At 44.6% G+C, this 27,231-nt stretch overlaps 1 protein-coding gene across 5 annotated transcripts in view; it reads right to left on the minus strand.

Annotated features, from left to right (window-relative positions):
- The window catches only part of ENPP2 (ectonucleotide pyrophosphatase/phosphodiesterase 2), a 103,881-nt gene that overhangs the window by 4,194 nt on the left and 72,456 nt on the right, over positions 1-27,231 (minus strand). For 3 of the 5 annotated variants that reach the window (XM_054984607.1, XM_054984604.1, XM_054984606.1), the window contains 10 exons: positions 23,835-23,922; positions 22,816-22,903; positions 19,153-19,325; positions 17,022-17,070; positions 15,450-15,539; positions 13,369-13,505; positions 11,901-12,036; positions 9,936-10,013; positions 7,317-7,449; positions 5,441-5,597 (listed from right to left, as the gene is read on the minus strand). In XM_054984607.1, coding sequence (XP_054840582.1) covers positions 5,441-5,597; positions 7,317-7,449; positions 9,936-10,013; positions 11,901-12,036; positions 13,369-13,505; positions 15,450-15,539; positions 17,022-17,070; positions 19,153-19,325; positions 22,816-22,903; positions 23,835-23,922 — 1,129 coding nt within the window. The remainder of the gene's footprint in view (positions 1-5,440; positions 5,598-7,316; positions 7,450-9,935; positions 10,014-11,900; positions 12,037-13,368; positions 13,506-15,449; positions 15,540-17,021; positions 17,071-19,152; positions 19,326-22,815; positions 22,904-23,834; positions 23,923-27,231) is intronic. The other 2 variants (XM_054984605.1, XM_054984608.1) reach the window with 1 other exon arrangement.

The following is a 27,231-nucleotide window of genomic DNA, read 5'->3' on the forward strand; positions in this document are numbered from 1 at the left end:
GGTGCCTTCCTCTAACCTAAGTGGCTCTTCCTTCAACAGAAAAGCCACTTAATTTGGAGGATTTCTCCTTAGATTGGAAGAAGGCACCAAACTTTGTTTAGTGGAGTGATAGGATACATGCCACTGTTTCCATTTTCTCCCCACCCCTAACATGGTCTAGATAGATAGATAGATACAGGGCTCATTTTGAGGGGGAATGCGCAGGAACGCAGGTTCCGGCAGTTCCCCAAAGAGGTCACATGTCAGGTGGCCCCGCCCACCTGACTCTCGGCCATTTTGGGCCCGTTTCAGCCTGGATTGGGGCCGAAACAGCCCAAATCGGGCCTCTGACGGGTGGTGAATCACTCTCCCACTCAGCAGCGGCCCAATCCTGACCATTTTGGGTCCCTTTGCGGCCATTTTCAGCCCCTTTTTTGCCATTTTGGGCCCAATTTCAGCCCTGAATAGCCAGGATTGGGTCCAAAACAGCCAGGATAGGTGATGTCGGGGGGGGGGGGTGGCATATGCAAATCAGTTATGCTAATGACACGCTTCCGGTGATGGCAAGGGGTGTGGCATATGCTAATGAGTTATGCTAATGAGTTCCTCCAGCTCTTTTTCTACGAAATGACCCCTAGATAGATAGATAGATAGATAGATAGATAGATAGATAGATAGATAGATAGATAGATAGATAGATAGATAGATAGATAGATAGATAGATAGATAGATAGATCTGCTGCTTTCATTTTCATCTGCATCTGACATAACCCAAGAGACAAATGATACATTACACAGAAGTATATGTAACGCAAGCCCAACTGAAGTTTTGGGGGGAAATATACACTCACATAGAAAAGCAACCTTAGGGTGGTGTGATTTTGAGAGAAAGAACAATGGACCATGAACATGCCCTGGAAGAATTGCATCACTTCCCCCACCCCCGCCGTTGGCTATTTCTTGACTAAATCCACCTCCCCCCGCCCCCCAAATGGTTTCACCCTTCCATGACGAATTCCATTTTCATAATTATCTTTGTCCACAAGTATCTGGAGCCCTGAGTGAGGAAAGAGGGCAGGTTGGAGAAAGATTTTTGTAAAAAAAATAGCCGGTGGAGAAAGGTTCAGCACTTCTTCTTTATAATTCCTCTACTGCAAACTGGAGTTTTGTTTTGTTTTTTTAAATAGAACTTAGTAACTCACATTTGCATACAAAGCATTTGTCCCTGGGAAATTGCAATTACATTCGCTTACATTCGTCCCTTTTATCTCAGCCTTTCCCACCCCGCACTCCTTTTCTTGCTTTGCAGCCATTAACCATGGCATAGTCAAATTAGAGTTACTGGAGTTAATGATGATGATGATTAATTATTATAGAGCATCTCCCCAACTGAGTGCTGATGTATTTCCTTTTAAATGCTCCTATAACACACTAACTGTTTGAGGTTAGACACACACCAATTACTCCCATCTGAAAGAAGCAGAGTACAGAATTCTAGATTCCTCTTAAGTCAACAGAAAAGCAGATGGTGAGACCTATCAAAGCTTTTTTCCCCCTTGGTTTTCACACTGGAGTGATTTTGCTGGGTAAAAATGGCTTAACACACAGCCAGGATAAGATATCCTAAAAGGCGCTCCTTTTCCCTCTGAAGATGTAGGCAAAACAAACTGCATCCAAGTATATGTCGCAGAGATCAACCGTTCAGCACAATGCCTAAAGAGTGACAAGTCCTAGGCCGTTTCCACATGGCTTACCTTGTTCCGGAAAACAGTGAAATCTCGCACGAAATTGCGCAAGAAGATGCTGTTATCGTGCGAGAAGACACAATAACAGCATCTTCTCGCAAGATTTTGCTGTTTTCTGGAACAAGGTAAGCCGTGTGGAAACGGCCCTAATGTATACTCATACTTTTTAAAATTTATGCTGAAAATCTGGATCTGACACCTTGTTGGAGGCAGTTGATTATTGCTATTTTGTGATATGGTGCAAGGCACACTGAAGAAGTCATGTTAGAGCCAAGCTACAAGTGACGCCTTACACAGGTTGGACCCTTGTCAGCTTCCCTCAAGTTTTGATGGGAAATGTAGGCGTCCTGGTTTTACAGCTTGGCTCTCCATTACAGCTGCAATACCAGGACGCCTACATTTCCCATCAAAACTTGAGGGGAGCTGACAAGTGTCCAACCTGTGTCAGGCGTCACTTGTAGCTTGGCTCTCAGTAGATAACATTCTCAGTTACACTGGCTGGTGACTGGGAATTTTTGGGTACCCTATTGTTTTCTATATGTGACTCTTTGTGGTCTAAATTGACTAAAGAACTTATGATAAAACTCCTCTCCCTGTGTGTTTATCACCCCTCATTCCATCCTGTATTTCAGTTGTAATAACATGAAGGCCTTGCTGTGTACAGTCAGTTTGCACTCTCTGAGAACAAATGAAGGCTACGTATGTTTCCTTCCTGCCCTGTCCTCAGCCTTGGGAGTATTCTTCTTCAGCAATGTACAGATAACCACGGTGTCTTTATGAAAGTGTATGTTCCATGACCTGAAAGGACACATAATCTCAACCTGTTAATCTATCATGTTCCAAACATCATGAGACATTCACTTGATTGTTTATATATTCTTGTAATAATACTCTGTACTGTAAGAAATTGTTGTTTACTTGCATTGTGTCTGTGTGATGGTATAAATATAGGTGCTGCCTAGGGTTGCCAGCCTCCAGGTAGTGGCTGGAGATCCCCCAGAATTACAACTGGTCTCCAGGCCACAGTTCACCAGGAGAAAATGGCTACTTTGGGGGGTGGACTCTATGGAATTATGCCATGCCAAGGTCCTTTCCCTCCCCAAACCCCACTTTCTCCAGGTTTCTCCAGGTTTCACTCCCCAGTTCTCCAGGAATTTCCCAACTTGGAGCTGGTAACCCTAGTGCTGCCTGTAGGTGCCGCTGTAAGAGCATGTGCCTCAAGCTTATTTGAGAACTTCTCATAATAGACCTTTTCTGCTTCTAAGATCACCAAGTCTGAAGCCTTAATTTATTATTCAGGCAAGGAGAGAAGGGGGACCTCAGAATTGGCAAACAGAGGTAATAAAAGTTTTCCCCAGCAGCTGGCCCTTGTGCAAATAATAAAAACAGAACCCATAAACTTGTGGCAATGGGTCTCCCCAACTTGTGGGGCAGCAAGTATGCAGTATGCAGAAAAAATATTCTGCATAAATGAACCAACAGGGGAAAAACCCAGATCAATGTAATGAGTACTGAATACGATCCATGGAACGTTGAGGGTAGCTGAGAGTCAAAGAGGGAAAGGAAAAGCGTAAATTAACCTGCTCAATACCTCGAAAGCCTATAGAATGCTTGAGGGGGAGAATTTTGGGGGGAGGGGGAAGAATTCCAAATTATTTCCCCTCCCATAATTGCTTCTGGGCCCCCAGTTTTGGGGGGTATGTGTGTCTAATATACATTAATAGGCAACCTATAGTTAGTAGCACAAACAATAATCAGCAATGGAGAATAGTAAGGTGGCATGTTAATACATACACCTATTTTTATTGCACCCTTCCTCCAAGGAGCCCAGAGTGGTGTACATAGTCCTCCCCTTTCTGTTTTATCCTCACAACAACTCTGTGAAGCAGGCTAGGCTGAGAGACACAGCAGGAGACCGACTGGCCCGATCAGGCCCAAGGCACTTTATGGCAGAACAGGGACTAGGTCCCAGTCAATACTCTAAGCGCTACACCATACTGGCTCTTGAAACAATTAACAACTGAGATTACAGCTGTCACAAACTGGAAGTTGAAAGCAAAACACAAACAAAAAGCCTTTCACTGAAGCTCAATCAAATAAAATCCGTCACAATTTACTGTGGTCAGTTAATGCATAACATATCTATGGTCACTTTTCACAGAATCTAAAACAGTGTACGTACAGTGCTCTAAGTATTCAAAACACTTCACATAATTTTTGCAATGGTCCCAAAATGCAGAGGGGGCAGTGGCTTGTCTAAAGCCACTTACTGAGCATGTGGTCGATATCTGAATGGGACTCACATGAAGGTCTTCAGGTTCTCACATACCAGGAACTGAACTCTGGATATTCCATATGCCTGGTAGGTACTTTACCACTGAGCTACAGGACCTACCTCAGACATGAGTGGATATTTTTTTTAGAGAAGTTAGGTCCAAGGAGCTACATGCTATAATGCAGCCATATATTCTAACCATGTTCTCCTGTAACATATAAAATTGTGGTAGTAGCACGGTCAATTGTCACGTCCCATACAAACAACTGAATTACTCAGAAACTGTGGCCACACCACACAGATGTGCTTGACTGCGCATGGGTTGGTCGGTGTCCAGGCCTCCCATAAAATTTGCACTGAGGGCTAATTTCCTTAGAATGTTTAATAATGGCTGATTCCGCACACATTGGATAATGCACTTTAGCTATCGTTTGGAAGTGGATTTTTTGTTTCACACTCGAAAAATTCAGTTCCAAATGATCTCTAAAGAGGATTGGAAGTACATTGTCACGGGCTGGGCCAGCCCAAGCAGGGTGGTGCAAGTCCAAACCTCGGCACCAAGTCCAGAGGGAGTTTCAGGAGCCAAAAGCCAAGTCAAAGCAGTGGTCAGAGCACAAGCTAATGCCAGAAGTGAGTCCAGAGTCCAAGAGCAAGGTCAGGCACAGTCCAAGGTCAGTTACCGGTAGCGTCAGGTCCAACAGTAGGCACAGGCAAGGTTCACGAAGCCCGGAGTGGTTGCAGGCAGTAGAGACGTTGCTTCCACGCCTGGCTGTTGCTTCTGACTGACTTTTATAGCCAGGCATGGTTTTCAGCCAGCTGCTGGGGCTCCATCCTGAAGCTACTCATCATCACTCTCCAGCAGCTGGCGTCGGCTCAGGAGATGAGCACTGCGCCGTCTCTCCTGCAGCTCCAGTCTCTGGCGCTGTCTGCTGCGTTCTCTGGGTGTGGGTGAACCTGGGGGGGTGGAAGCCTCTGGCTGGGCTTCCCCTGTGGTGCTGGCAGTCCCTGACTGAGCTTCCCCTGTGGAAGTCCCTGGCTGCACTTCCCCTGTAGTGCTGGGGCTGGAGAGTACTGATGGCTCTGCTTCAGCTGCTGGCTGTAGGCTCCGATTAGCCAACAGCTGTGGCTCCTGATTACCAGCCTCTGCTGAGTCAGGGCTGGCTGCATGGAGCTCCTCTTCTCCTGAGGAGTCCTGGCTGGCTACACGAAGCCCCTCTCCTCCTGAGGAGGAGTCCTCGCTCTCACTGAGCCCAGGCTGGGCCATGACATACATTATCCAATGTGTGCAGAATCAGCTTATATCATGGAATGTATTGCATGGAAACAAAGGCAGATCACGGCAGATAAACAAAGCAGAACCAATACTGTTGCTTACGTTCCTCCTGGTTGGCTTCACCAGATGCACACACAACAGCCCCCCCCCCCAAATGTCCCAACTTACAAGGCAGCTCTCATCATTGTCAGGCCGATGGGGGATGATAAAGGACACAACTGAAAGTGGTCCATCGCACTTGTCAGCAGGCTGGTTAAAATCTAAACAGCTTGTTATGATACTGTAGTAATGGGTTGGAACTGGGATTGAACTGCCTTCCACATACCTAGGGAAGTGGAGAGAGAAAATGTTTACAACAGGTTTATTGTATTTTATTTATTTACATTATTTTTAGTTGACATGGGTGGTTTGTTACCAAGGTCCAAAGAACACAATAAGCTTTTTAACTAATTGGGCCTGGGGTTCAGTTTCCTCGATTCAGCTCTGGACCACGGGGTCAGGGCAAGAGGAGTTCCTGCTTTCTGCTCATGCCATTTTTCTGCACTGAAACAACCCTGGAAAATCTTGTTGGTCTTTAAGGTGGTACTGGACTCAAATCATGCTCTTAAATTGCAAACCAACACCTGAAAGCCTCAAAGTGGGTCATTAGTAGAGATGGGCACGAACCAAAATACAAACCAAAATTAAGCACGAACCAGGCTGATTCATGGTTCACGAACCACGGTTCATCAGATCCCATTTTTGACGAACTGCCACGAACTTTTAGTCTGGTTCATTTGGTTTGCGAACAGAGTTTGGTTGAGTTCATGGCAGGAGCAAGATTCAGATGGGAGATTCTCCAATGTGAAGCTCAATTCTCTAACAGTGTGAACCTTAGAACACCTGCTTGAGAGTAAACCCCAAGCCTTTGTTAGGATTCTGAATAGATGTGCTTAGGACTGCTCTCTTAGCCACTGAGCTATGCCAGTTTTTATAAGGTATTGTGCCCTTGCACGGGATTGAGAAGAAAGCCTCCTCATTTCTGGAGCATCAGCAATTAGTTCAAACTTTGGGGGGGGGGGGTGGCATACAAATCCAAGCTGTTTTTCAGCAGATCTTGGTGCGGGTGTGCAGATCTTTTAAATGCATCGCTGCATATTGATATCACAGCTCATCTGTCCAGGAAAATATTTCCTGAAAGCAATTATCCCAGAACATGTTGAGTCATGATTTTAAAAAATGCAGACGCATAGTTAAGTGGAAAAGAGCTATAGCAACGGTCAGAAGGAGCGAGTCCCCGGATGGAAACCAAACTGCAGTACTCTGCTTGCAGTTCTTCCAGATTCCAAGTGCTTGAGAGCTGCAAAAGCACCATAAATCTAACCAGGTTGTTGTGATCATTTAACTTACAGGGAAAGTATACGGTGGGTCACCTGCCCCTGGAGGCAGTGGAATCATACAGAGCTAAGCCCCAGTAGCTCTGTCAGTATTGCAAGGGTCTCTCAGCCCAGCTTGCTCCAGGGCCGTTTCAACTTCCCAGTCCACCCCTGGGTCTGACAGCCCCAGGCCAGAAGTAATACTATTGCTCTCTTACAGCTGCATGGTATGCCTTGTCTTTAAGCTTCCAAAGAGTTGACATGATTGCAAAACTTATTTAACAGAACTTATTTCTTTTTTGTTTTTTCTGTAGACCGTGAAGAAATTTCTTCTTCATTTGGGGAGGCAAAGAGTTTGGTTCCTCCTTTCCTTTAGTGCCATTCTGCTTGGCATAAATCAGGTGGTCTCAAGCACTGCCACAGTTGGGCAACTCTCTCAGCCCACAAGCGGTCCAAGACCTGCAGACAGCTTTGACATCTGCTTTCCCTCTCTGGATGGGAAGTGAGAAAGGACACACAAGCTCATCTTGCTCACAACTTTCCAAACCTGTGACTGGCCCTGATTAATCTTCACTAAGGAAACATTCCGCCCCCCCCCGCCCCCAAAAAGCACCAAATAAAATATAGAGTCTACCAGGACCAAATCCCAAGTTATTTCGAAAGGCAGTGAACGGACAGCAGTTCCTTACTGTTTTATTTTGTCTGTTGTGTCGTGCAAACCATCGTAGTCATAATCAAAAATCGGTCCGCTTATGACATTGACACCGTTCCGCTCGGTGGCATATTTCTTCACCAAAACCCGCTGAAAGTAATTCCACACCCCTGTATCAAGACACAAGACGATCCTTAAATCAGCCCCAAAAGTGTCATCTGATTAAGTGAGCTCTAACTCATCCATACACACCTCCCCAGCTGCAAAAATCAACATATCAATAAAACAATGAGCAACAGTTTCAGGGTGGGCAAAAGGAAGTACTTCTTTATTCAAGGAGTGATTAAACTGTGGATTTCACTACCACTGGATACAGTGATGGTTGCGATCACAGAGGACTTTAAAAGGGGATTAGACCAATTCATGGAACATCGGAACATCAGTGGCTACCAGCCATGGTGACTAAAAGGAATCAGTTCAGCAACCTTTATTGGCATTACAACTAAAAGGAATCTCTATTTTCAGAAATATTGCAGAAAAATTTCTGAATACCATTGCTAGGAGGCAACAGAGGGCAGGCCTCCAGAGTAACTGGTTGGCCACTGTATGAAAGAGGATGTTGGCCTCGATGGACCGCTGGTCCGATCCAGCAAGGCTCTTCCTACGTTCTTAACACAGTATTAATATAATCCACAGATCTGTTTAGTTTCTGCTGAAGAAACTATTTGCGTGTTTGTTGTTGTCATTTTCCTGCCCCAAGCTACAAACAAAGGAAACAGGCAGTGCCATTCTGAGAATGGCAATGCAAACGGCACTCTACAGAGGTCTCATTGTCTACAGGGCGGGTTTCTCTCGCCACCTTGCATGCCCGCAAACACACTTTTGTACTGACCTCAGTTCCTTGAGATGACGTCCTTAGTGATCTAGCTAGCCCGATCATGCTGTTTGCTCTCACTATTCATTTCAAAAGCAATTTAAATCTTTCACAATACCTTTGCTAGACAGAAAGATACTGGGGCTCAAACATCACCCTTTGATCTGTACTCCCCAGCCTCCAGAGTGCAGAGATCTTGATGAGTGAAAGAAATACACACTGCACCGGGTTGGGGCACTTTTGATCTACTACTGTTTCATATAGTCCAGAATTAAGCCCTGGCGTTAATGTGCCAAGCTAATTTCCAGCGAATTAAGCCCAACTGAACAGAAATTAGTAATATCAATAGAAATGCAAGTAGTCTGAGATTTATACAATGCTATCAATGCGTATGGAAAATTTATAAAAGTACAAGGTTTACTGCCCCAGGGATCTTACAATCTACGATTTGAGGCAAGGAAAATAAAGAGAGTGGAAGGAAGTAGAAAAAGAGAGAAACAGTGAAGAACATGCATTCATTTCATTTCCATGTGCTCCAACTTAGTTTCAGTAGAGAAAGGAGACTAATTATTGATATGAAAACTCCCCAACTTAATAGCACTTCTTTTTCCAATAGAGGTTGCCTATATTATAAATAGTGGATAATTACCTCCAGCATTTGTTCTTCCAGGTTTTTATTTGCCTTTGCTTCCCACATAGAAATCTTGAATTTGATTAGTCTTTAAGGTGCCAGTGGACTGAAGAATTCACACTCCTATATCCTCTTTGTGGAACATTGCCCTAAGGCATAGCATGCCTCTGCCATGGGTGTTTTGGATCTTGAACTGCTCTCATATATCAAAGCTCCACTTTCTGTGCCAACATAGCTAGGAATACTGTTGTAATCCCTCCAAGGACCAAGGTAGGAGGCAAGTGAAACAGTGAACTCCCTGCTAATCATCTAAATGAAGAGCATCGGCTGCTTCAAGAGTCCCCAATCTTTTTTGAGTCTGTGGGCACCGCTAGAATTCTGACAAAGAGTGGTGGGTGCAACCACAAAACTGTCACCATGGGAGATGGGGCCCACTACAAAATGGCCACTGCAAAGCCACAGACATATGCCCAGAAGAAGCCCAAATGCAGAGTACAAGATAAGTAATTCTTAAAAATATATTGGGAAAGAGGAGTGAGAGAGAGTAAAACCAACACTGTAGTGTCAGTTGCTACTGAAACAATGTTATTTCAATCTGCACAACCAACCAGATCTCTGGTGGTCAGTCAGAAGCCCAGCTGGACAGGAGCCCCACCGGGTCCCACCTGCTTTCTAAAACTATCTTGGCAGGTGCCAGAATGGCATTCACAGGCACCATGTTGCCTGTGGGCACCATGTTGGGGACCCCTATGCTACTTCTATTAAGACGGTGAATGCAATACGATGGCTCTAATATGCAACTTAAATGCAACAAACAATTATGCCAAACTTTATGCGCATCTTGTAATGCAATTTGTGCACATCTTTTTTTCCCTCTGTATGTAAAATATGTAAGACTAAACCCTTATAGGGATTCCTAGATGACCAAGCCAGAAATTGTTCTCTTTTTAAAACATGTATATATTTTAAAAAGGTAGGTTTTTATACATTGCTGTTTCAGAGAAGAAAGTGAGAAGGATTTGCTCTGTGGAGATGACACAACTAGCTCTCCAAATTACTTTATGCCATTATTTATCATTATTGCCAAATACAAGTACTAATGAACCAAAAGTTGCTTTCACCAAAGCAAAATTGCCATACAAGGTACTTACTTTTGAAGGCAGGGAACATGGGGACAACATTGGTTATTAGAAAGGCATCGTATTTTGCTTCTGCTGAAGAACTTAGTTCTGGAAATAAAGAAATCATCTGTCAGAACTACTTTTTAAAAATTGGATATATTGGCCTATGCATACAGATAAGAGCAAGATCTGAGTCCAGTTGCACCTTAAAGACGAATAAAATGTTCAGAGTATAAGCATTCAAGAGTCAAAGATCCCTTCATCAAATCTGATGAACAGAGCTTGACTCTTGAAAGCTTCTACCCTGGAAATGTTGTTGGTCTTTAAGATACTACTGGATTTGATTCTTGCTCTTTTACTGCAGACCAACATGGCTACCCAACCAGAAGTGTGTACATACAGACACAGATGGAAGAAAACTAGTAAATGCTGCTGGATTAGAGCAGAATTTCCATTCATGTCCAAACAAAGCAGAAAACGTATTAGAGGTTCAAAATTGCCCTCTGCTTTACCCAGAAAGTCACTGGAGAGGGGTGAAGATGCATGCTTCTATTATGTTGGCTACCTAGTGAGAGATGAGCATTATGCGTGCTTTCATTATGCTGCCGTAGTATATTGGCACAACACGGAACAGCACAAATGTGCTGGTCTTGGACTACAAAGGGAATGGGACGATAAGTGCACTGGCTTAAGGGAAGTAAGGAAAGATTGCTTTTCTTCTGCTCACAAAAGGAGCCGTAGGATGGGAAGGCCATCTCTGCAACCCAACGTGCTCTCAGCCAATGACATTGGCTGCTCCAAGGCCCTCCATTTCCTGAACCACCCAGTGAGAGAATTTTGGTAGAAAACATGGGCAGTCCTTTTGCTACAAATGAGATCCAACAGAGGAAAGATTCCAGAGATAAATTCCAGAGGGTAACCATGCGTAGAACCCAATTCTCTCTCTCCCTCCCACCCTTTCACAACCCTTCTGGAAGCTAAGGAACTAGGGTTGCCAGGTCCAGATTGGGAAATCCCTGGAGATTGGGTGTGTGTGTGTGTGTGGAGCCTGCAGAGGGTGTGGTTTGGGGAGGGGAGGGGCCTCAGTGGGGTATAATGCCATGGAGTTCACCCTACAGAGCAGCCATTTTCTTCAGGGGAACTGGTCTCTGTTGCCTGGAGATCAGTTGTAATTCTGGGAGATCTCCAGCTACCCCCTGGAGGCTGGCAACCCTATAAGGAACAGCCCTCCTTCACACCCAAAAGATTAACTCCCATGAGATATTTTCACAGTTCCCTGTTTGTTAAAGATTGTTATGGCCCAAATGGGTTTTTCGCTAGAGCCAGTTTGGTGTAGTGGTTAAGAGCGCAGGACTCTAATCTGGAGAACCGGGTTTGATTCCCCACTCCTCTGTTTGAAGCCAGCTGAGTGACTTGGGTCAGTCACAGCTTCTAGGAGCTCTCTCATCCCCACCCACCTCACAGAGTGATTATTGTTGTGGGGATAATAATAGCATACTTTGTAAACTGCTCTGAGTGGGCATTAAGTTGTCCTGAAGGGCAATATATAAATCAAATGTTGTTGTTGTTGTTGTTGTTGTTGTTGTTGTTGTTGTTGTTGTTGTTGTTGTTGTTGTTGTTGTTAGGGGCTTGGCCTAAAAATCTATTGTGAGCTATGACAAACTAAACATTTGTTAGGAGATTGTCCCAAGAGCCCTGCTAAATACCTATCAGCGTTTCAAGAAGACAAGCCCTTCCAGTTGAGGAGAGGGAGAAAGGTTTATGTACCAAAATGGCAGCTTTGGAACAGAAACAGACAGGGACTGCTGTGAGTTGCCTGTAGCACTTCAGGAGGCAGGAGCTCTCTCTGGGGAATCTAATCTGAAACATGTTCTTTCCTATACATTCACCTCCCTTCTTTATAACTTGACCCAAACCACCTGAATATTTATTTATTTACACAGACACATGAGCTTGCACATCAAAATTTGTAGACATTGTGCCACTGTTGCTTACGGGGAGGAAAAAGGAATCCATAGGACATCTGCCGGTCCACTCTGTAAGGTGTACAACTCTGGCTATTGCTCGGTGAAATGCGCAAGTCCGGTCTCACACAGTTGACCAGCTGCTCTGGGACACCAGATACTTCTGCCTGTATTGAAAGATGAAGCGGGGAAGAGAACCCCCCATAAATTAACAGCAGAAAATCTTTGGAAGTGTTTTGCTCGTTAAATAGCCCAGCGTTTTATTTTGACAGTTAACGTGGTCTAGCAGCGAGACAGAAACTTGAATTTGGATGAGACAAATGCTAAGCTCAACCTCTGGATCCATTGTCTTGCCTTGGACAAATCACTATCTATGAAGCCAAAACTACCAAGAGTCTTGCAGCACTTTACATTACTTACAAGTCCGACACAATAAATTTGGAAATCTTTAAGGTGCTGCAAGACTTCGTCGATTTGGCTGCTGCAGGCTATCAGGGCAATCCCTCTGGAATTTATTTATAAAGTAAATACCATAATCACTTACAGAATAAGGCTCCCAAAGAAGTTTGTACACTACTAATGCAATGTTACTTTTTGTACTACATAAGATATATGCATTTTGTTATGATAACAGGTATACAACATTGTATTTTTGGTGCTCATCTTTTTGTGGTAATTGTATCTTATTTATTTATTTGAAACATTTTATGTTGCCTTTCCACCCAGTAGGGTCACCAAGACGGCAAGCATGAAAACGTATGAACATTAGAACAGCATTTAAAATAATATATAAAATAATTAAATAAAGCATAGAAACAATACACACACCTATTGCCCGCAAAATAAATAAACACACACACACACAGGGCTTTTTTTCAGCAGGAACGTGGTGAAATGGAGTTCCGGCACCTCTTGAAAATGGTCACATGGCCAGTGGCCCCGCCCCCTGATCTCCAGACAGAGGGGAGTTTAGATTGCCCTCCGCGCAGCAGCAGCAGCACAGAGGGCAATCTAAACTCCCCTGTCTGGAGATCAGGGGGCGGGGCCACTGGCCATGTGACCATTTTCGCCAAGGGCAATTTAAACTTTAAAAAACTCCCCCCTTGTTCCAGCTGACCCAAAGTGACGTCATTGTGTGGTCCTGAGTTCCACCACTGAGTTCCACCACCTCTTTTCCCAGAAAAAAAGCCCTGTATACACACACACACACACATTTGCTTATGCTGCTCTCTTGATCAGAACATAAATCCATTATCCGGGCAATTGCAATACGTGCCTTAATGGCAAAGAGGTCACACATTAACAGAATATTGTGTAAAAAATGCGTATGTCATTCTATATTTATTTTCAGAGCTTTCTCTTATTATATGGAAGTCTTTAATCGTTAGTTGGACATGGTGCGTAATTTTATGTATTTCTTAAGCGGAATGAATTTAGCACTCATACTTTATGAGTCCTTTCCCCCGCTTGCCCCTGCCCGTGGATTCAGGCAAACAAACCTGTTTCGAAATGGTATAAGACGTCCAAAGAGGCATCAGGAATGTTTCGCTGTAGCCGCTTTCAAAGTCATGGTGATGCAAGATGCTGTATTTTGTACGATAAAGAACAGCTGGGCGGCCATAAAGGAGGTGTTTATCTGCAAGATAATAAGGAGGAGGCATGGGACAAAGAGTTAAATACATCCATTACAGCTATTTTGCAAAGGGGGGGGACCTTCACACCTTCACACTTTATAGCAGTACTGTTCTGTGCCAGTGTTTTATAGAGGCTAAGAGCTAAGCTACAAGTGACGCCTTACACAGGTTGGACACTTGTCAGCTTACCTCAAGTTTTGATGGGAAAAGCAGGCGTCCAGGTTTTACAGCTTGGCTCTCCATTACAGCTGCAAGACCAGGATGCCTACATTTCCCATCAAAACTTGAGGGAAGCTGACAAGGGTCCAACCTGTGCCAGGCGTCACTTGTAGCTTGGCTCTAAGAGTAAGCTTGAGCTCCTTGGCTCAAATCTCACCGTTATCAGCTCACTAGTTGGCAACTGGGACATTTCATCCATTAGGTCAGATAAGCAGAATGCACACAGGGGGCATGGCTCCGTGGTAGAGCATCAGTAGACCATACTGACCTTAATGCACCTGTGGCCTGACTCAGTATGAGTTCTGTCCCAAGGTCCCTGATAATGGTATGCATATGATACACTTATTTGCAAACTCACACTTTACATTTTTGGTGTATGCATAAACCATTTTAGGCATACCTCTGAAAATGTAATGTACAAAGTCAGCCTTAGAGAAGTCACTGTATCAGCCTCCGGTCTACAACATGAGGATAATAATATTCATCTACTTTATGGGGTTGCAAGGACGGTGCACAGGGGGCAACTGGAACATTTAAAAAGTGTTGCATAAACACAAAGTTGTATTAGAGAACCAGCCTTGTGTAGTAGTTAGAGTGTCAGTCTAGAACCTGGGACGCCCAGGTTCGAATCCCTACTCTGCTGTGAAATCTCACTGGTTGACTTTGAAGCCACTCAGCCTAACCTACCTCACAGGGTTGCTATGAGAATTAAATGGAAATGGGGAAACATTGTAAGGAGCTTTGGGTCTCTGCTCGGACACAAATAGCGGGGTATCCATAAAGTAAGAAAATTATTTTATTTATTTATTTATGGAAGAACGGGTCATATTTAATATTCTCTAGTTCAAAGGGGTCCATTCAATAATCTAGCAATGCAACCCTAGACAGAGTTACATCATTCTTAAGTGGGTTTAGAAGGGTGTAACTCTGCTTCGGATTGCACTGTAACTCTGCTTCGGATTGCACTGTAACTGCTTCGGATTGTAACTCTGCTTCGGATTGCACTGTAACTCTGCTTCGGATTGCACTGTAACTCTGCTTCGGATTGCACTGTAAGAGTACCTAAGCAGGTGATACATTCAGCCCTTTGGATGGGAGACTAATTGGGAATCATGTGTAAGTAGAAATGATTTTTTTTTAAAAAAATCTTATCTGCTTCTTCAGATAACATGCCAGAACCACACATACCTTCAAAGACAAACAACAGCACCTTTAACTCACAGCAATTTACTTGAGCTGTGCCTCACGAAAGCTCATACCACAAATTTTGTTAGTCTTAGAGATGCTACTGGACTCTTGCTCTTTTCTACAGCAACAGACAGCCTAACATGGCTACCCATCTTGATCTATAGGCATATGACAAGGGCAACAGCCATGGGAACGGGGTCAAGCCCAATCCAGTACCAAGGCTCCATTCCGTACTGGGCACCCTGAAGCTGATTTTTCACATTACGTCTGCACTGATTTACACTACATTGCATTGACTTCCACTGTGTGCTCCACCTTGAGTCTCAAGGAGAAAGGCGTACTATAAAGTAAATTAAAGAAAGAAAGCGTCAAGTCATCTAATCACAGCTCTCTAATATATAGTTTGCCTCTAAGTCTTGCAGTACTAATTATTATATTATTTATGCTGTTGCTGAATAAAAGGAAGGATGAGGAATGAACCGTATTGTTTCCTCCCCACCTCAGCTCAGATGTCCCCTACGGGGGAAAAAAAGACAGACCTGATGCACAGAGTGGGTTGGGTTCCGGTGAAAAAGGGAACAGGTGGTCCCCTTTGGCCACCAAAATGGTTATGCTGGGGATCATGGGACCTGCATGGACAAAAGATATATGAGATGGGGGCTGTAGCAAGGAGGGAAATTAGGGGATATTGAGTGAGAAAGCTGGCTGGATGCTACCCATACTGGGCAAGCTCTGCTGTGTTCTGTACCTAGCAGGCATGCTCAACCTGAGCTTTCCTAGCAATCAATTATCTTGACTGCCAGAAGGAGGGAGCCTGCTGTATCTTGTGCTGCAGGAGAATGCTGTGTGGACTTGCCCTAGTACACAGGAAGGGTTAAACAAGTGAACAACTCCCCCAGTCAGTGCTAAGGATTCCCCCCTATGTATTGCAATAGTTGTTCCAGGTTAATAGCAGCCTACTATATAAAAGGCTAAGAGCATTCAAGACAACTCACTTCCTACCCTGGTGTGCCTCCAGATGGCGCTGCTGTGGAGGGAAGCCCAGATGAGGCAGCCCATCCCCTCTTCACCCAGCTAGGATGAGGAGCAAAGCAGGTGGCAATGCCTGTCCCCCGCCTTCACACAGCTGGGATCAGAAGCAGAGCAGGTGGCAATGCTTGCCCTCCACCTTCACCCAGCTGGGATCAGGAGCGGAGCAGGTGGCAATGCCTGCCCTCTGCCTTCACCCAACTGAGATCAGAAGCTGAGCAGGTGGCAACGCCCACCCCCCTTCAGCCGGCCAGTATCAGGAGTGGAGCAGACGGCAATGCATGCCCCCCACCTTCACTTGGCTGGGATCAGGCACAGAGGAGGTGGCCGTACCTGCCCCCCTGCCTTCATTCAGCCAGGATCAGTGATGGAGGAGTAGGAAGGAATGCCCACCTGCCTGCCCTCCACTTTCTAGTGCCCGTTGTATTTTTTCCCCACAACAGGCTTTGTTGCTAGTATTTCTAATATTTGCTAGATTGGTGCCTGATCGCATGGAAGCACATCAATATGTAGGGCAGAGTTGTGCGTGTGCATTCTTGCCAGAGGTATGATCAACACATACACCACAAAACAGGATGTTAAATCAGCATAGGGTAGCAATGTTCTGAAAGATCAGGGACAATTAGCAGCAGCGACCATTTAAGGTCACAGTGCTATTGAGCAAAAACTAACTACTATTATTGGATTACCTTGACCTGGATAGCCCAGGTGAGCCTGATCTCATCAGATCTCAGAAACTAAGCAAGGTCGGCCTTTGTTAGTAAATGGATGGGAGACCTCCAATGAAGACCAGGGGCACTTGAGGGCACTCTCCACCATTGTTGGATTATCATTAAACTCCATATTAAATGTTTAAAACCAAACTTTGGGGATGATTTGGGGTTCAGATAATAAACTTGGCTATTAAACACACTCTTGCCTTCTCTGATTCCCCCCCCCCCCAAACTCCAGGTTAAAATGGAATTCTGAATATCTGGCTGGCACATCAATTTTCTTGCTACTTTAAATTACAGTGTACTAAGCTGAATATGGGAAAATAAAGAATGGAAAATAAAGTATGGAATTTGCCATTGCGGCCTTACCTTCTGTCCCTTTGACATGAAGACGCCTATTGAGTTCGTCCAACTTATTCTATGAAGAAGAGAAAGACCGTAGCAGATCAGAGGCTAAACTGAAAGAACGTTCTCTCATGTCCCATTTCCACTGTTTAGCTAGAAATCCATGCTACTCCCGTGAAAACTGTTGTTGATAATATTTCCTAATTTGTGAAAGCGAATCAGTGCAAAGGTATGCTACATTTCTGGTACAATAAAGAATCGGAATTCCTAAGCTTCTCTTTATCAGGGATTTTGTAGCAGTGAAAACACTCTGCTCAGTGTTAAAGACGCTTCACACAACCAAGCCGACAACGTTCACCACACGGATTAATGTATGAGCACATGATAAGGCTGCTAGGCAATTTCTTGTTCCCAACATGCAGTTCTATCCCAGGCAGGAATGTTTTGTAACAGGACTTGCTATCCCCCAAGTCCCATCTGTCCAGGACTCTCACAACTCGCCAGGACTTCCTACAAGCAGGGGAAATTTAACTCCCCCCCCCCCTGTATCTTCTTCCCCATATTATTTCCCTTTTCCCTCCCCCTGCAGCCCCATAGCCGCTCCCCTTCCCCTGCTTTCTTCTCTCCCTCCCATCCATCCACCAACCTTTATCTGATCCCTTCTTCCTTCTTGCCTGCCTCTCTCCTTTTCTACTCTCGCACCCTAACTACCTTGTTCTGTTCTTCCCAACCGATCTCTCCTTCTTCTCTCCCTTTTCCTTCCTTCTTTCCTTTCCCTTCATCTTGTTATCTTTTTCAGTCTCTCCTCCCAATCTTTGACTGACAGAAACCAAAAATCCGAAGGCTCAGTAATACTGTTGCAGTTGCATAGCAACCCCTAAAATAGCCGCCAAGATTTTGGTGGACATTCATCTCTTAAAGCTACAGATGTTGCTTCTATTGTTGTTTTTTAACATCCCGGGGTTTTTTTTTTTTTTAGTTTTCTGACTTTTCTGCAAACATTGGGCTTTCCTCAGGTTTGTAGAAATCTCCCCTGGTCTGTTCCTGGCCCTATGTTTTTTGATCCATACTCTAGATATAATAATAATAAAGCTACATGAAAACTGGCCCTTCTTGGGCCAGTTTACATTTTAAAAACCAGCACTGTGGATTGTTATGCTGGTACACTGGTCTGACATTTCTACCTGCCTTTCATAGATAGTTTTTACGGATTTCACTGTGGCTATCGTGATAAAACTACTCACTCTCTCATTTGCCTGAGATGCTCTTTATTTATGGTCACTCTGGTAATGAAAAATAATGAGATTCTTGGAAGTTTGTTTAATAAAGCAAAAACAAGTTAGCAACTACACACCTGCACAGCAACCATTTCTGCCACCTCTTCTTTCACCTCTATCTCAATTCCTGAAACCTTGTCCTTTCCAGCCACCGCTTGACAGTGGTGGCAGCCTTTTTCTACCCAGACTGCCCCTACTGTTCACCAGCTGCCACTACTTTCAGCAGCTCTCCTTCTTTACAAACCTTGGTACTTAGTCCAGCATGCCAGTAAGATAAGGCTCCCACCTACAATGTTTTAATAGAGGACGCAGATACTTTATCCCCAGTCCAGTTTTTTCTGCTCCCTTTGCCAAAGAAACTTGGCTCATTAACTCAGTTAAAATAGCCTTATTCTCAAGCCTGATACAATTTCAAGGAGACGTACAAATCCAAAGTCTATCATATTGCGAGAAGATTGAGTACTAGTCCCAGATCGTTCCCACACGCCCTTAAAGGAACGGCTCACTCACCGAATGCTGGTGCCTTTTCCCCAGGAATCCAGATGTCTCCATTTGCAAAATGGCTGCAGACCGTTTGGCTTCTGTTTTTTCAGCGGCTTTTCTGCAGTCACAGAAGCCAAACAGCCCGCAGAAGTTTTGCAAAAGGCAACGTCACCAGCATTCCCTGAGCGGGCCATCCCTTTAAGGGCATGTGGAAATGGCCCCAGTGGAAATGGCCTCAGAACAGAAGATCTGCAGTTTAAAAAAATCTCCTGATTTTTCCATTTGAGATTAGCTTACAGCAAATAACGGGTGCCATCAAGTATTTCAAGGGTTTTTAGGAGATATTAAAAATAGTCACCTGGACCACAAAGTGCTAAGAGTTACTGTAAATTTACCTTGTCGTCACATGTACATCCCAGGTCATAGTCGGATGAAGGTGGTGTAGCTACAGGGTAGAGTGGCCTAGCAACTTCATCTGGCATAGCTGGTTTATAAGTATTGCTCCGAAGGAGATGATTTAAACTTCCATGGGTCCCATTGTTAGGGGCAGCCTTTAATCCAAGAAGATCTGGCAAGGGATTAAGAATGGGAGAAAAATAACTGTACACAGGGGTCATTTCGTAGAAAAAGAGCTGCAGGGACTCATTAGCACAACTCATTAGCATAACTCATTCGCATATGCCACACTCCTTGCCATCACCGGAAGTGTGTCACTAGCATAATTGATTTGCATATGCCACATCCCCTGACATCACCTATCCTGGCTGTTTTGGACCCAATCCTGGACATTCAGGGCCGAAATTGGGCCCAAAATGGCAAAAGGGGGCTGAAAATGGCTGAAAAGGTGCCCAAAATGGTCAGAATTGAGCTGCTGCTGAGCAGGAGAGTGCTCTACCACCCGTAAGAGGCCCGATTCTGGCTGTATTTGGACCAACCCTGGCTGTTTTAGGCCCAATCCTGGCCATTTGGGGCCCAATCCAGGCCAAAATGGGCCCAAAATGGCCAAAAATCAGGTGGGCAGGGCCACCTGACATGTGACCTCTTTGGAGAACTGCTGGAACTGCGTTCCTGCGCGTTCCTCCTCAAAATGAGCCCTGACTGTACATAAGATACACTATGAATGGATGGGTGGATGGAAGCTTATTAGTAGTATTATCTAGGCTGTAAAATATAGTACATTCACCCCATGAATATGCATTAGGCTTCTGCACAGACTCAGACCTCTACATTGTACATACCCACACACCCCACTCTTATGGGTTTTATCTAAGTGATGGGCAGTGGGTTTTGCTCTCATTGCCATACTGTAACAAGTTCAGCACAACTGTTTTCTGAAGGGGAAATAAAACTAACATCCTTAGCCAATTGTAGATTTCCCCACTTCACTACCAGTCTGAGAAACCAAGGGCCAAGCTACAAGTGATGAATGACACTTGAACAGCAAGTGTATTTCTCCCTGTTCACTTGCCCTCCACTCAATCCACTTGCCGTTCAAGTGTCATTCATCACTTGTAGCTTGGCCCCAAAACTCAAGGCTTAAACTTGGGAATCATGAAATGAGAAAAGGTTTATTTAGCAGTAAACCTTTGATGCAGTCAGGTAGTAAACGCATACAGTGAAACATCGGCCATTTCCACACTACTCACCTGCATCCGGAACGCTGAGGAACGTTGTGAAAAAAACGCGGAAGATAGCGTCTTCTCGTGCGGGTTTTGCACGACATCGCGCAAAACTCGCATGAGAAGATGCTATCTTCTGTGGTTTTTTTCGCGACGTTCCGCAGTGTTGTGGATGAAGGTGAGTAGTGTAGAAATGGCCATCGGCACCTGTGTTTTATACCTTTCAGTCAACATGTAAAAAATTGTTTACAGTACAAAACGATCTCGTACAGTTCTATAACAAGTCAAATCAGATGTATGTGATCTTCATAGAATGATGGATTGACAGATGATAGTTCACATTTAGGAATGAGAGCAGTTAAGCTGGCACCAGCAAACTCATGATAAAACGGAATAGGCAGGCATTCAAGGCTAGAGCTGGAAGATGTAGATTTAACCCTTTGGTTCTTTCAGAATAAGATAGAATAATAAGGCAGAGATCATCTTTGCGGAGGTACAAACAGTAACAGTCAGTGGCTCTGGTAGTTACCCTGACATTCTTTGGAACTTGCCTTCTCAAAGCTAAGAGTAGCATAGCTTTGTGTGTGTAGTAAAAGTAGCTCACTGCAAGTATTGATAACAACAACAACAACAACATTTGATTTATATACCGCCCTTCAGGACAACTTAATGCCCACTCAGAGCGGTTTACAAAGTATGTCATTATTATCCCCACAACAAAACACCCTATGAGGTGGGTGGGGCTGAGAGAGCTCCAGAGAGCCGTGACTAGCCCAAGGTCACCCAGCTGGCTTCAAGTGGAGGAGTGGGGAATCAAACCCGGTTCTCCAGACTAGAGTCCCACGCTCTTAACCACTACACCAAATGACCTTCAGGCTGCAGCAGCTTAATGTGACAGCATTAATGGTGATCAGAAAGTGTGTGAGAGATTTATGGGTAGAAATTGAACAATCAAGTTTGATGAAATATTGTGCCAAGAGTGTATTTCCAGAACTTCTCTAACATTTTCTGTTGGAGCACATGCCACCTGTTTATCTAGCCTGAAGAAGTGAGCTGTGACTCACACAAAAGCTCATATCCTAACACAGATTTTGTTAGTCTTATAGGTGCTACTGGACTCTTGCTCGTTTCTACTGCTACAGACAGACTAACACAGCTACCCATCTTGAATTAACCAATATCTTTACTGATACACTACATTCTGCAAGATGCAGTATTACAGCAGAAGATCATTTCTTCTAGTGCTAAAATAACAAAACTAAGGCTATAGTACTTTGGTGACATTATGAAAAGACAAGATTCTCTGGAAAAGTTAATAATGCTAGGAAAAGTGGAAGGCAGTAGGGAAAGAGGAAGACCTAAAATGAAATAATAACAACAACAACATTCAATTTATATACTATCCCTCAGGACAACTTAATGCCCACTCAGAGCGGTTTACAAAGTATGTTATTATTATCCCCACAACAAAATACCCTGTGAGGTGGGTGGGGCTGAGAGAGCTCCAAGAAGCTGTGACTGACCCAAGGTCACCCAGCTGGCTACTCCAAAATGGCTGGATTCAATAAAAGAAGCCACGTCCTCCAGTGTGCAGGATCTGATCAAGTCTGTTAATGATAGGACATTTTGGAGGTCTTTCCTTCATAGGATCGCCATAGGTCGGAGGCAACTTGATGGCACATAACACACAACCACCCCCAAAAAATTATACCAAAGGGAAGGAGCATTTTCCAGACTTGTACCCGCCCCCAATTTCCAGGGCAACAACATCTGAAAAATGAAACTTTAAGAGTTTACATTGTGATAACTATAAGGCCTTTCCTGCCTTACTCAGTTTGCTTCAGTGAATTGATGGATTGTCCATGATTTATCACAGTAAAGTGTGGCCCATAACCTAAACAGACCTCAAAGAGACATGCAGCCCTTCAGCCAATATTTACAACAGAGCCATTGGAAACAAAAAAACAACAACCCTGCAGACTCAGAATGAGGGTTTCCAGGCCAAGTTTGGCAACGAGCGGGAGAGCTGGGGGTGGGGACATGGGGGGGGGTGGCTGTGACATTGCTCAGGCATGAGAACCTGAGTTCATGGGAGAAAAGGTGGCATGGTATAGCCCAGTCTTGTCAGATCTCAGAAACTAAGCAGGCTTGCAAAATAGTAAAAAGTCCAGTAGCACCTTTAAGACTAACCAACTTTACTGAGGCATAAGCTTTCGAGAACCACAGCTCTCTTCGTCAGAAGCAGGCTTGGTATGTGGATGGGTGACCTCCAACAGAGGCTCTGCAGAGGAAGGCAATGGCAAACCACTTCTGCTTCTCACTCGCCTTAAAAACCCCTTGCTGGGATCAGCGTAAGTCGAATGTGACTTGATGGCACACACGTACATATGTACCTGGGTTCATGTTATGGAATTTAGTTTAAAAAGCGATGCTACTTACCACACATAACATTGTAAAGTTCTATATTTTCAAATGGAGGGACTTTTGTCCTGTATTTAAATGAAGGGCCATAGCCTACAAAGACAGTCTAAATGAGAAATGAAGAAATTAAGCAAATTATTTAGGATCATCTAAAATTCCAGACAAATGCAGGAAAAAACGCACATACACTATTTTGTATTTGGCACCGAATTCAACATCCTAAAAATTAAGTATTTAATATTTTTAAAGTGACATTCTAGCCCTGTTATGAGTGGAAAGATGGGCTTAAAGTATGTTGGCATCTGGTACAAATTTCTGAAGCCAAATATGGCTTTTAAAGGCTCCTTATGGCTGGGTTCAGGGATGGTTCTCTGCATCCTACGTAACATTCAGATGTGAGTTGTGGATTCTCCTCCATCCCCATGTGTGTGGTACCTAGTTTAGTGCATGACTGCAGTACACATGAGGAAGGGGCTTCAGTCTTCCACACATGTCATTTCTAATCTGAAACAGTCCCAAGAGGGTATTGCTCCCAACTAAAAATAAATGCATTGCCTATGCAGATTGCAAAATCCAGCTCTTCTTGATTCAAAATTTGCATCACCTCAATATAGAAATGGTGAATTTTTTCAAGCACATAATTTATGCAGCCCTGAATAAGATTTGCTGAAATCTGAAACAATCTTTTCACATTGAGAGACTGCAATCTAAATGAGTTATTTGACACACAGAGATTTGCGTGAGGTCATACACAGGAATTAGACATAATCCCTTTACGTGCTCTTCAACAAAGCTCTTTCCGCATAAACATAAAAGCATTACACCCAGCAGTCATGCACAATTAAAATATTTCTCTCTCTGGTTTTTTCCATGCAGTTTTAGAATGGGTTTATTTTATGGCAACCCCAGGAGGGTCCAAGATTGCAGTTTATGTAATTATAATTCATTATTATAAAGTTCTGTTTGTGCTAACAATGCCCTTTGTAGATTCCCTTTTACTACCACCACCTTTCTTCCAAGTAAGCTGCAGCCCTTACCTGCATGCTATTAATCTTGTTGTCATAGCCATGGTCTCCTTGGAAAAGGCACTTTCCTGTTATTTTCTTGAAGACATCTCCGGGCCTCCTAAGTGTTCAAAAAGACTGTGTGTAAAATCATCACTTAGTTCAAATGTAGCTAGATAAGATTTCTGCAAAATACTCTAATTAAATGGTAAAAGATGATTCTTTATAATCTTAGGCTAAAGATGGCAAACTTTGACATTCTCGGGGGTGGGAGGGGGACATGATTCTCCAGAAAGTGCTCTGGGAAGTGGAAACATCTTTTTCAGGACAATCCAACCTCTTCATGATGGTTTGTGCAGACGGGCAGGCCTTAGAATAAAACTAGGGATGTGCGTTTCAGCTTTCTGAATGCCGAAAGAAAGCTGAAACAAAAGTGTTTCGGCTTCTTTCAGGTTAGCCGAAACGTTTCGGAGAAAGCCGAAACGTTTCGGCTTAGCCGAAAGAAAAAAACATCAGAGAATCACAAAATCACAATTCCTGTCAAAAACACTTTATTTCTTGAACAGCTTTAGGTTACACAGCAGGGGGGCACACCAAAGGGCATGGCAGCAGTATCTTACACAAAAATAACACAACTCACTTAACATCAGAGAATCACCCCAAAATATTGCTGTCAAAAGCACTTTATTTCCTTAACTGCTTTAGGTTACACAGTAGGAAGGCACAACAGGGCATGAAAGCAGTGTACTACATAAAAATAACACAACTCACTTCACATCAGAGAATCACACAAACACAACTGCTGTCAAAAACGGTGAAGTGGGTTGTATTATTTTGTGTAGTACACTTCTATCATGCCCTTTGGTGTGCTCCCCTGCTGTGTATCCTAAAGCTGTTCAAGAAATAAAGTGTTTTGACAGGAATTGTGCTTTTGTGATTCTCTGATGTTAAGTGAGTTGTGTTATTTTTGTGTAAGATACTGCTGCCATGCCCTTTGGTGTGCCCCCCTGCTGTGTAACCTAAAGCTGTTCAAGAAATAAAGTGTTTTTGACAGGAATCGTGTTTTGTGATTCTCTGATGTTAAGTGAGTTGTGTTAATTTTTCTGTGTGGGGGACTGCTGGTGTAATGTGTCATAATGCTTTGCCTACTTGTACTTTGAAAGGGAGAAAATAATTTTTAAAAAACTTTATTTTGTGTTGTTCGTGTTTTATTCTTTGTTGTGCAGTTGGTTCCCATCATAGGGAACAATGGGGCTGGCTGGCCAGCCATCTCTGTAGGTGGTGGGGGAATTTGAGGGAGGGTGTCTGTGGTCCAGGTGCTCTTTCACAGGGACCAGCTGGCACTCAGAAGTGTGCCCACCATTGTGGCACCCCTGGGCTGTGCAGAATTGCCCAGGGAAAGAGAGTTTAGAAGTTCCCAGCATAGGGAACAAAGGGAGAGGGCTGGCCTTTGCCAGCCTGTTCCTGGGGTTATGGGTGTGGGGCAGGTGGGGGTGGATTTGGGTCTGTGAGGGGCTAATGTGGGGATTTGGGTCTGTGTGTGGCAGCTGGGGGGGAATTGGGTTTGTGTGGGGCTGTAAGGGGTGGACTTTAGGGGCTGAGAGGACCTACTTGGGGAGGCCATGAAATGGCCCCCCCAAGTGGGAGCAGGCTGAGCCTTGGTGGGGGGTGGGAGGAGGGGTGGAAGAAGGGCCCCTGAGGGCTGGGGGGCATTTTGCATGCAAAATGCCACCCCTGGGAAGACAAGCCTCCCCCAGCTGTCAGTGGTAGAGAAAAGAGCACCTACTTGGGGAGGCCATGAAATGCCCCCCCCCAAGTGGGAGCAGTCTGAGCCTTGGTGGGGAGTGGGAGGAAGGGTGGGAGAAGGGCCCCAGAGGGTTGGGGGGCATTTTGCATGCAAAATGCCACTCCTGGCAAGACAAGCCTCCCCCAGCTGTCAGTGGTAGAGAAAAGAGCACCTACTTGGGGAGGCCATGAAATGGCCCCCCAAGTGGGAGCAGTCTGAGCCTTGGTGGGGGGTGGGAGGAAGGGTGGGAGAAGGGCCCCAGAGGGTTGGGGGGCATTTTGCATGCAAAATGCCACCCCTGGCAAGACAAGCCTCCCCCAGCTGTCAGTGGTAGAGATGAGAGCACCTACTTGGGGAGGCCATGAAATGCCCCCCCCCAAGTGGGAGCAGGCTGAGCCTTGGTGGGGGGTGGGAGGAGGGGTGGGAGAAGGGCCCCTGAGGGCTGGGGGGCATTTTGCATGCAAAATGCCACCCCTGGCAAAGGAAGCCTGCTTCTTCATTTTTCCCCCATAGGAAATAATGAAGAAGATGAGCAGCAGCATGCTAACAATATGCTGCTCCTTCGCTTTCTTATGGGAGGATAGGGGGACATGATTTGGGGGGCCATAACATGGCCCCCCAAAGTCCAATCGGTCTGAAACTTGGGGGGGTTTTAGAGAGGGGTTAGGGGAAGGTCCCCACCAATTTTGGGCTGATTCGGTGGGAAAATGCCTCCCCCAGACGTCCGGGAAGACGGAGGCATTTTCCCATTGAAAAAGCCGAAAGCCGAAAGCCGAAAGAAAGCCGAAACAAAGCCGAAAGCCGAAAGCCGAAACGGCTGGCCGTTTAGGCTTTCGGCTTATTCGAAAGAGATTCTTCTTTCGGCTTTCGGCTTTAGCCGAAATTTTTTGGCTTGCACACCCCTAAATAAAACTAGTGTCATCCAAGAGGTGAGGGTATTAGATCCAAAGAGAGATGAAACCTCAAGAATCTCTCTTACAATACTGGGGAAACATTATTTTCCTCATGAGTAACTGAGGGCAAAACATTTTAGCATGCCTTGATTTAAATCTTGATTAAAATTCCTCTGTAGAGGCTTTGCAGATCAAATCTGACATCCAGGCTGACAGCTGACAATCTCTTTGTACTTTATCAAAAAAAAAACAGGATATGAAAACATAAACTTCACCAGCATTACGGTTATGCTGCTTAGAAAACCACGGCAGAAATATGCAGTGGTACTGTGTAGCACAAATGATATGATTGGACAGGTAGCAGAAAGTATTCACAGCCAACATACAGCGATCTTGTAGAGTTTTCAGGGCAAGAGATGAGCAGAGGTTGTTTGCCATTGCCTGCCTCTGCATAGCAACTCTTATGGCTTCCTCAGTGGTCTCCCATCCAGTGCTTTTTTTCAGCAGGAACTCAAGGGAATGGAGTTCCGGAACCTCTTGAAAATGGTCACATGGCTGGTGGCCCCGCCCCCTGATCTCCAGACAGAGGGGAGTTTAGAGTTTCAATCTCAACTCCCCTCTGTCTGGAGATCAGGGGGCGGGGCCACCAGCCATGTGACCATTTTCTCCGAGGGCAACTCACGGAGTTCCACCAGCAGTTTTCCCAGAAAAAAAGCCCAGCTCCCATCCAATTACTCACAAGGGCCAACCC

The sequence above is a fragment of the Eublepharis macularius genome, chromosome 7, assembly GCF_028583425.1.
Source record: "Eublepharis macularius isolate TG4126 chromosome 7, MPM_Emac_v1.0, whole genome shotgun sequence".
Classification (NCBI taxonomy): Eukaryota; Metazoa; Chordata; class Lepidosauria; order Squamata; family Eublepharidae; genus Eublepharis; species Eublepharis macularius.